Here is an 11,190-nt window from a genome sequence, read left to right as displayed (position 1 = left end):
GCAGCTTTTCCATGGGTGGTGGTGCCAGGGCTTACCGTCATTAGACCCCGCCCCCATTCTGGTAAATGCCATGATTCGCCAATTTTCAGGGAGGGGTGGTACTAAATGGCACGATTTGCATCCTTTTAGCCCCGCCCAGCAGAGGGAGGGGGTGCTGGGGCTGATGCGGGGCTGCTAAATGCGGGAGGCTTGCCCAACCTTCCGGAGGCCGGGAGGGGGACCCGATTTTCAGGATCTTTCTTTCTAGAATAGATAGAAAGTGTAGCACCAACTTTCTGAATGTCGGTCTTAATTACCGGACTGACCGGAGTAATTTTAAACTTTATTATTATTATTTTTTTGGTTACCTGTTACAGTACTAGTGTTGACTTGTGCTAGTATGGACTTAGATGTTTACCACTAGGGGGTCACTATGGCATATCATGTAGGATAGTCCAATGACTTTTGCACACAAGTGTATAAAACAGAGGTGAGGCCGGGACTGTGGGTGCGATAGTGCTAAAACTAAGCGCACTGCAGGGCAGGCCTCGCAGACGTAAGAGCGTGGCCGTGATACCGTTTCTATTGCCCAGCCTCTTGCCCTCAGTTCGACCGGAAGTGGCGTCACAAGCTTTCTGCTTCCGGGTGTGCGGAAACGCAGCTTCCGCCTTTAGGTTCCGCTGCGATCCGGGTGCCACTTCCCTCTCCATCCCCCGGGCGTTGGCGGCGCGGTGTAGGAGGCTGAGAATTGGTCATTGCGCCGGAAACCAGCCCTCGGGCGTGTTGCTGAGAGCTATGAGGAGCCCGGATGGGGTTTCAGGGGTGATAACTGAGCGGACACTATGACGTCCCCCTCCTCGCCCCGTACAGGCGCTGGGGGGAGACTTCAGTGACAATCTGATGCCGGGATCGGCGGGTGTGCCTCCAATACAGGCGACGGCAGAGACCCCACAGAGCAGCTGACGTCCGCTTCCGCCGTGCTGCTGATGCTGTCCCCACCCGGAGGGGCTTGTGGCCGCCCTGGTACTGGTATGTATGGCATACATCTCACACTTTCATCTGTCAGCAGCCAGGCACAGCTAACCGTGCTCACATTTCGCCCTTAAATCGACCATTTTCGCTCACAGACCCTTCCTGGTATAGATGAACATGGTCAATTTAGGGGCCAAACCACCAGCCTCCCCCCTCAACTACATTTTACCCTTATCTGCCCTTATCAGCGAGCAACACCAATTTATTCTGTATGTTAAGAGCCTTATTTTTCTTGCCTTTGGAGTAACCTAGTTTTTATTTCTATCACATACTGTGATGGGCATCGCAATGTAAAGGTTTGCAATCATCAATGTGATTGATTCGATAGTGGTTTTACCTAGGGATGGCCATCGACCGTCGATGGTGTAAAATCATCGATAGTTAGTTTTACCATCGATGTGGGAGTACCAGATGGTTTGCCTACATCGATGGCAAAGGAGAAGTGAGGTTTCCTGTTTTTTTTTCAAGGTGTCGGGACATGGAGCATTGCTCCGCCCCTGACACCCATAAGTCCCACCCCTGTGTTCTGATTGGCCCACGGGCCAATCAGCCAAATATAATGGATGACCATCGATAGCTAAAACTATTCATGGTTATCCATCAAATAGTTTGCCACTATCGATGGCTGTCTGCAGAATTGCCATCGATGGCGTCTGCACCGATGGCCATCCCTAGTTTTACCATTCAATGGTGGCGTTCTGATGTTTGCCACCATTGAATGGTAAACTTTCATTGATGTTCTGATGATTAGAATGGGTCTCTCCTGCCATGCTGCAGAGAATCTGAGAATACATAAACCAATTGAATTGTTTTCTCTATCAATTTTTTTTTTTTAAATGCATGGTTAGTCACCATCTCAACAAAAAATTGGTGACAAGTCATTTCATGGTGGACTTCCACGGTCTATCCCTATCACATACTGAGTTACCGTACCAGTGCTCAGTTACTTCTCCCACTTCCTCTCCCAGAATCAGTGTTGACAAATTTCTAATTCGATTGGGAGAAGTAATAAGGCTCAAAGAACAGAATGTCACTTCAATTCAGCGCCAGAAGGGAGCTACCAGAACTGTTCAAATCAGCATGGTTTTCTGCTAGCATCACTTCTGGGGTGCAAGCAGAAATCCGACAAAACTAGCCCTAATTAGGGCACAAATCAGCATCTCTGGTTCTCACAACTAAACACCCACAAGCACCTGCATTCTCCGTCATAACAGGGCACTGAATTGAATATCTGGGATATTTGTTGGGAGCCAATTAGCCTACCAGTATATTTTTGGATTGTGGGAGGAAACCAACGCAAGTACAGGGAAAATATACAAACTCCGCACAGTTAGGGCCATGGTGGGAATAGAGCACATGACCTCACTGCTGTGAGACAGTAATGCTAACCATTATAGTGTTCATTCTAGTACCCGCCATCTTTGAAAACGCATGCAGTTCCTCTTCCCTGCCTGGGGTGTCGCTGTCTGCTGTGGTGTTTCTAGCAAAGGTCTGGTTGCATATCAGACCTGATATACAGACCACACTGTGTTAGCACTACAGAAGGCAGGGAACAGGAACTGCATGGGTTTTCAAAGATGGCGGGTGCTAGAATGAACACTACATTACACCATCCGTACTGCCTAATTGCAAAATACAGTGATTCTGCTTCCCATAGAGCCCATAAGCTGGGTGATCTTATGGTGGACCAATACAATTTTATGATCTATTGTACCTGGGTACAATGTATTGTGTTGGGAGATCATTTTCATTTAATCATTAAACCTCTAAAGTCTGTATGGTTGTGCTTACGCACAGTGCTATGTACAGCACACCCGATGGGACAATTGATGAATGACATGTGATGTTAGTTTGGGTGCACACACATTACAATGGTTGTGCAAATTGGTCAAAAGTAGCAAGTTTGCACAAGATATCATATAGTATGTAACCAGCTTTAGACAGTTTAGTTTCCCAGATTCTCAATGCAGCTAGATGCCTTATAGTTCCCATTGAAAACACTAAACCGCCTACCAAACGGTTACCAATACAATATTACATGTAGCCGCTATGGAAAAGACGATGGCATATCTTCATAGCAAGTCACACCGTCTGACATGGTGCCTTTGGTATGCCTTCAGCAAATCACCCTCTATTTCTTCTTTACTAAACTTTGCACTGAGGCAATGTCATGCTGAGACAGGAAGGACCTTCCTAGATTGCCTCAAAGTGGTAAGCACACAGGGGTAGATGTATATTAAGCTCAGTGAGGTGAAAAAGTCTCCGTTTTTTTATCACCGGCCAATCAGCTCCAACCTCATTTTTCGAACTAAGCCTGTAACTTCACAGTTAGGAGCTGATTTGCCGGTGATAAAAAACAGAAACTTTATCACTTCACCGAGCTTAATAAATCTGCCCGACAGTTCTCTGGATTCTCTAGAGCAGGCATGTCCAAACTATGGCCCTCCAGCTGTTGTGAAACTACAAGTCCCATCATGCCTTGCACAGTTTTGCTACTAGGGGATGCTAAAACTGTGGCAAGGCATGCTAGGATGTATAGTTTCACAACAGCTGGAGGGCCATAATTTGGACCTGCCTGCTCTAGTGTATCATTGTATACTGAAGCATTTTCATTTCCTCTCACTGGCCAAACCATGTTATCAGTACGAATTCGGATAGTAAGTGTTCTCCTGGCATCACCTAGTCTCAGATTTAGGGGGTGATTCTAGTTTACTTGTTATTTAACGAGTTAGGCCGAGTCCTGATGTTTTTGGGACTGGACATGGTCTATTATGCGCATGTGTGCGAATGACTTCAGCAACTTTCATAGTCGCCGAGCCATTTTCAGGCACCAGGGTGGAACGGGCGGATGCCCAGCGTTTTTATTGGTGTTTGCATGGGTACATGGGTGGGCCGATGCCTGTTGGGAGCGGGCGGCTGACGTCACAGCATATCATGCGCCCCCCCCCCCGTCTTCGTGCAGGCGCACGTAAAAAAAAGTCAGTTGCCACTGATTTTTATTTGCGATGGCAGAATAAATCATTCAATGGTCGGTCACCATCGACTGATTTCTCCTACAGCTGTGGGATGCGAGGGGGGATGTGTTTTTGTTACACATCCCCTCGCATGTTACCGAGGGGAATCGGCGGCAACATCTCAGGCGCTCGTAAGCTGCGATCTTCACAGCTTACGAGCCAATCTGAATCGGCCCAGTCAGACAGGGATGAGTGGTAATCATTCCGGAGTATATTTTTCCACTGCTTTGGCATTCAGTGGCAGGGATTTACTTCATGGGGATCTGGGGCTTGAGTGCGGCTAATCTGCCATAGGAACCCATTGCCGAAAGTTTTCAAAGAACAGTTCTGGTGCAAATTTTGATTAGAGGCAGAGTGTAAGTTGATCGCTCAGCAGGCCGTTTCTGAGAGTGTTTGGACTCCTAACTTGACGGAAAGGTGGCAGCCTATGGCACTATGTTCAAAGTAACTAATATACTTGGCCTAAACATGCTTATCCGCCCCGCCACCAAACACCATATGTTTGCATGACAATTATGATAATCTGCTTAAAGTTAAAGAGTCCAAAAATTTTGGTGTGGAAACCCCAGCAAGAGACTCCCACTGCTATGCATTGTATAACATCTTAAGACGCAGCATCGGTCATGTAACATCGATCATTTGCGTAACCCTACAGTTACCGATAATGACTACCTCCTCTCCCCTGCTGATGCCAGTAATCCTGCGTCTGTTATTCCTGTAAAAGAGGATTTTGGTTTTGCCCCCCAAAAATATATCTATTACAGTACTGCTTTTGGGAGATGTTATCATAACCCCTTCCTGTGATGACAGACTATAGTATGCAGAACAATTGCAAGATGTATGTTCTACGCAGTTTGTCTCTCTAAGGGCCAAAAAGCTTCAAAAAGTGATAAAATGGAGAGTGATAAACAGCCAGCCAATCAGCTCCTCCTGTCTGTCGTGCTTCAGGCTTGGTTGAAAAAATGACAGGTAGGGTCTCATTGGCTTCTGTAATCTCCTTCCACTTTATCACTTTGAAGCTTGATACAAATCAGGTTTGAATTGTGTAAGGAATACCATAACATGAGTGTCATTTAAAAAAAAAAAAAAAAATTCTTATTGTTTTTACTTTCTTTTTCAGGAAAGTGGGCGCATATGAGATGGAAGCTAATGCAGGAGATGAGGGCATTCACTTTCAAAGCTACCCATTTGATTTCTTAGAATTCCTTAACCACCAGCGCTTTGAACCTATGGAATTGTACAACCACCATGAGCACGCCAAAGCTGTAGCTGCTCTGCCATGTACTTCAACCCAGTATGATTACAGTCATCAGGCTCAGACCAGTAATATCCAGTTTACCACTGCCGGCTCTTCGAAACAGAAAGAGTTCAAAGTAGAAGTTCCGTCTTCTGATCCCCTACCTAAAAAGTCCGACCCTGCTCATGTGCAGCAATATAACAGCCAGCCCAACATCTCTAGCACGCAGGCTATCTTTGATGGGACTTTCAATGCGCAACAATGGGGGATTGTTGACCTTTCTAGCCATCAGCATCTTTTCAACAACTTAAAGCGCTCCCTTCCAGTAACTCAACAGGTACAAACGGAAGAGACGGCTAAAGAAGATAAGAACTACTTCCGTCGGTTGAAGTATCTAATTGACCGTCGTTTCCCTTGTAATATTTGCCAGAAGTCTTTTAAACAGTCGTCACACCTCATGCAGCACATGCTGGTACACACTGGGGAGAGACCGTACGAATGTAATATTTGTGGCCGTACATATAACCATATCTCTAGCCTGATAAGACATAGGCGCTGCCATAGAGAAGAAGTTGGCGTTGAAGGAAACAACACCCTAGCAGCCACGGACGTAGAGACGGCTGCTGCAGCTGCTGTTGTGGCAGCTGCGACAGCAGCCATGTCAGAGCCTCAGATGGTTTCCGGTGAAATGCCGGTAGCCGGGACAGAGCAAAATATGACCTTGCAACAAGACGGTCCTTTTACTTGTAATCTGTGTTGGAAAGTATTTAAAAAGCAAAGTCACCTCCACCAGCACCAGATAATACATACAGGGGAGAAGCCTTTTAGCTGCACCATATGCGAAAAAAGTTTCAATCGTCGCGAAAGCTTGAAGCGCCATGTAAAGACACACTCTGACTCACTGAAGGTTCAGTGTGAGGTGTGTGGCAAAGCTTTTCGTGACACTACATACTTGCTGAAGCATCAGGCCACACATACAGGTGAGCGTCCCGACTACAAGTGTGATGTGTGTGGGAAGTCGTATGCGGCTCCTCAGAGCCTTCTAAGACACAAACACGTGCATGAGCACGGCCTCTCTTTGACGCAGTCACTGGCACAGCCACAGCCGCTTAATGATGTCATCAAGGAACCCTCTGTGTCCGTTCCATTTGAGGCAGCTTCTCTGCTTCCCACGGATGTTGCCCAGACCGACCCAGCAGCTATGAGCGTTATTGAAAGAATTGGATCAGTCTTTGCTCACTCTTCTGTGCGGAGGCCACCTTCGGTTTCGACTAGTTCAAGCAAACACTTCTGTTGTAATGTCTGCGGACGCGGCTTTGGCAGAAGAGAAACTCTCAAACGCCATGAACGAATTCACACTGGAGAGAAGCCACACCAGTGTACGGTGTGTGGCAAGAGGTTCCGAGAGTCGTTTCACCTCACTAAACATCATGTTGTTCACACACGGGAACGACCCTACAAGTGTGAACTGTGTGGAAAGGTTTTTGGCTACCCACAAAGCTTGACCCGACACAAACAGATCCACCGTCTGCAGCTGCCTTGCACTGTGCCTGCGGGAGCACTTCCGACTGACCGGCTCACGTTTGGGTGCACAGATTGTGGGGAAAGGTTCCCAGACTCTTTTCAGCTTATGAATCACAAAGAACTGCACATGAGTGACAAGCCCTACGTTTGCGATATATGTGGTAAATGCTTCGGTTTCATTGAGAACTTAATGTGGCACAAGCTTGTACATCAGACAGCTACAGAACGCCTCCTTCCATTAACCCAGTGTCAAGAAGTAGCAGAAAGCAACCCGGTGACCTGCCTGCAGAATGGTCTTACCAGTGAAATGGTCGCAGGGACTGGGGCAGCATCTGCAGCCACTGGGACTGTGACCTCTACATCAGACGAGCATCCCATGATTCCCAGCGGTGAGAGATTTTCCTGCAGTATATGTGGTCAGAGTTTCAAGCACTTCTTGGGTTTAGTAACCCATAAATATGTGCACTTGGTTAGGCGCACCCTAGCTTGCAACGTGTGTGGCCAAAGTTTTGCAGGAGCATATGACCTCCTGCTCCATCGTCGTAGCCACTTGCAGAAGCGGCATTTCACATGCTCTTTATGTGGCAAGCGGTTTTGGGAAGCAACTCTTCTGATGCGCCACCAGCGTTGTCACACAGAAGAGCGGCCTTACAGATGCACAATTTGCGGGCGGGGATTTTTGCATTCTTGGTACCTTCGCCAGCACAAAGTTGTGCACACCGGTGAGCGAGCGTATAAGTGTGCTTTGTGCAACAAACGCTTTGCCCAGTCATCCAGTTTAGCAGAACACCAACGGCTTCACATTGTGGCTCGTCCGCAGCGATGCCCAACCTGTGGCAAGACTTTCCGTTACCGATCCAACCTTCTGGAGCACCAGAGAGTTCACCTTGGGGAAAAAGTTTACCGCTGCGATCAGTGCGGTAAGAGCTTCTTCTACATTTCGTCCATTTTGCGCCATCAGCGGTCTCATGACGCTAAAGCTGACCTTCGCTGTTCCTGTTGTCTGAAACTTTTCAAAGACCCAAAGTATTTCAGCAAACACATACAAACCCATCAAGGGGGTCGCCCCTTTAAATGCGGAGCCTGTGGCGAGGCTTTCAGTAATACTTATGGACTTAAAAAACATCGTCAGGCGCACAAAATAGAAAAACTTGCTGCTGTAGCAACACTTGCTGAAGGACAAAAGACGTCCTAGCAATCGGACAATGGCAGTGCATTCATTTCTCTAGAAGAGAAAAAAGGGGAAATGATTACGTTCTGTAATTAGTCATTGTGGTTAGTCCTATTCTGGTTATAATAAAGTACTTTAAATATGGCACCAGTTACTTAAGGTGCCTGACACCTTTTAATGAAACCATGTGTGAAGCCATTGAGTTATAGTTGCTATTATTTGTTGCAAAGCATTCATCTGTATGCAGTTTCATGGATCTTTTATATGTATTATAAGGCCTTAACGGTTTGAGTCCTTTTGCAGTCAGGTGATAATCAAAGTAACTCCCCTTTCAAACTAATTTCACAGAGAAAAATTAAATAAGTCCTCACTAAATCCTAAAATAGGATCAGTCTAATTGCATGTTTCAAATGATCAAAAAATAACTCTTTTTGAATAATCTCCTTTCGCCAAACATGAAAAAGAGAAAAGAAGAGTTTATATAAAGACAAGAAAAATAGCAAAACCCAAGCAGCACAGGAACCTCAGACCACCCATAAGTCACTGGTAGAGAGCTATTAATTTGAAGTTGTCTCATGGTCACTGGGACGATTCCATTAACCTTGAGGAACTGTTCCAGAGTTGCACGCTACGACCGTTGCTAATTTCCTATCACTCAGTAGAGGTTCGAATGAAAAATATATAATGACTTAGTCATATATTGCCCCCAATGAGTCTACCATAAACTCTGGTTTTTGGAGTATTTTAGAAGTTGAAAGATCCTCTTCAGCTCCTGTACATCTTGATGGTCGAACAAAATGAAGAAAGAGTTTTGGAATGGCTAAATGAAAGCCTAGAACTCCACTCCATTTATATACATAACCTCATCTGAGCTGTACGTAAACTGAAACAGCCATTCGCTGCAGTTGTGTTACAAGGAGGAGGGTGAACTTCCCCCAATATGGAATTCATATAGTTACTATTAAGGTAGTACTGTTAAACACTCTCCATGCCCCTTACGATTTATCACACATGGCTTCATGTCTATTTTATGTTACATGACCTCTAACCATTTATTTTGTTACTTTCACATTAAATTAGTTTTCCAACTAGAAGACTACATGACTATGTCCACCAGGTTTGAAAGAGGATGTACTTTCTTTTTCACATGGCTGAGTATATTATAGAGTAGCAAAATGTTGTTATTCGCTACTTTACAGTGGTTAATATGGAGCAGGGTGGTTAACAATGCACCAGGTGGATGTATGGTTCCGAACATCATGTAATATAATATACTCGCTTGGTAAATTCATATTGAAGTCCATTTACTGGATAACTGCCACTGTCTTCTTCAGCTTCAGTGTGTCGCTTCTTTGAGTGTGCATCCCCCGATTTATATTCTAAAATGAATCCCACTCAAACAGCCCAAAGTACCCATTAAGTGAACTAAAGACCCCTTCCTCCCCCATTTTTATTTTTTACATTTTAATATTTTACCATTTAGAAGTACAGGGACCTATAATAAAATATTTGATTTGTTTCTACTGAGTGACCTATAGCTTAGAAACTAAGGCTGGTTACACGCCTAAAAATAGAACTTCAGATCAAGTGATCTGCACATGGTTCGGGCACTGAGTTCTGCCGGCCGGTGCAGCGGATGTACAGGTGGCTTGTCCATACATGCAGCACAATGCACCGATATCCGTCATCTGCTTTGTCTGTGAACTGGTATGGGTCACAGACTGCATGAAGGTTGGCCACTGAAGGTCGATAGGGCTTAGGTTGACACCTGAAATAGGTTGGCATGACTAAGATTGACCGGGTTAGGAGGACGACGCCAATGGCCGACATGAGTCTTTCCGGTTTTCAATATCCTGAATGTCAAGAACACCGTCTAAGTGTACACTGTCCCCTTGCTCGCCATACTTTGAACACTGTGCCGTGTTGCGCTTGGCACACTTATTCTCCAACCACACCGTGGTGGATAGTAGGGTATGAAGTACCGCCCGTCGGCGCACCTCATCTCCAAAACGCCCCAAGAAATTACACATGTCGACCTTTTGACTGTCGACAGTCTTATGTCCCATTGTCGACCTAATGCTTGTGTCAACCCTCCGACTTTGTTGAACTTAGCTATGTGGGCCTATTTCCGGTGTCGACCGAATGCATGTTGACCTTCACAGGGTTGACATAATTACCATATTGCTTGTCAACGACGTCGCTCAGACATATCCCTGGTATATACTGGCTGAAGGACTGGCGATTTATATTGAACATTCAGTTGATATAGTCCAGTGCGTACCATAAGCTACTGGATGTAAATTATTAGTAACAGTTTAGCGGATATAAGAAGACTCGTATAACTGGCTTATGTTGGCTCTGACTCACTCGGTCTCTAGTATAAAAATGGATAGTTCAGTACCATTCAGCCTGGCCCAGTCCCATATATACATACAGTATCAGATTAGTTATTGCATAATAACAAATTTTGTATATAAATTGCATAGTGCAATACATGTTACATGTTTTAGGGGGTCAAAAATATAAACTGCATAATCAAAGCTAATTCCGAACTGTATGTAGCATACAACAGTTTCTAATGTTTAGTACATTGAAGGATTCAGTGTAACCATATACCATTGTCTTTTAGCAGGCTTTTATTTCATGTTTTGGTTAAAAAAATATATATTTAAATGTGTTTGGCATAAATTATTTCTCTGTTTTAAGATGTGCAGCTGCCGTGTTGCGTTCTTTCAAGGTGAAATATGGAAAATCCATAGATTCCATTGCAATAGTATCTACAACGTACATACTGTAGCAAAAACACACAAACCTCTTGTCTGGCTACTGGGTAAAATGCTTCGACAACCTCCCATACTCTTATTTTTGGTCATCAGAGTGTATACACAGATTCAGAATATTTCAACATTAGGATTTTATTAATATCATTTGTGTTTATTATTTATAAGTTAATTAATATTTGCTCAGATAAATGTAACCTAAAATTCAGTGACAGAATTATGTAAAAAAAAATAAAAGGACAAGTGCCTGCCTATCTGAGTATTGTGGTTGCACGCAGTCAAACTCCTGGTAGTCAAGATTCCAACTGAAGACCAAAAGTGAGATTTCAATGATCACAATCCAGGTGGTAAGTACAGTTGTTATGGGGCCTACACACAGGGAGATATTGCTGAGTGATCTGAGCAATGTAGATCGCTCCGCATACAAAGATGTGTGCTGAGTGATGTGTCAGG

General features: G+C 44.8%; 1 protein-coding gene across 1 annotated transcript; it reads left to right on the top strand.

The window, feature by feature from the left end:
- Positions 1-588: 588 nt before the first annotated feature.
- On the top strand, positions 589-10,989 carry ZNF865 (zinc finger protein 865). Its single transcript, XM_083162466.1, has 2 exons — positions 589-1,008; positions 5,146-10,989. The coding sequence occupies exon 2, from the start codon at positions 5,165-5,167 to the stop codon at positions 7,979-7,981; it is 2,817 nt and encodes a 938-aa protein (XP_083018592.1). The 5' UTR covers positions 589-1,008; positions 5,146-5,164; the 3' UTR covers positions 7,982-10,989.
- The last annotated feature ends 201 nt before the right edge of the window (positions 10,990-11,190 follow it).

This window comes from Crinia signifera, chromosome 19, assembly GCF_055691185.1.
Source record: "Crinia signifera chromosome 19, ASM5569118v1, whole genome shotgun sequence".
NCBI lineage: Eukaryota > Metazoa > Chordata > Amphibia > Anura > Myobatrachidae > Crinia > Crinia signifera.
Note: the sequence above shows the minus strand (reverse complement) of the source record. Positions and strands in the feature narration are given on the sequence as shown.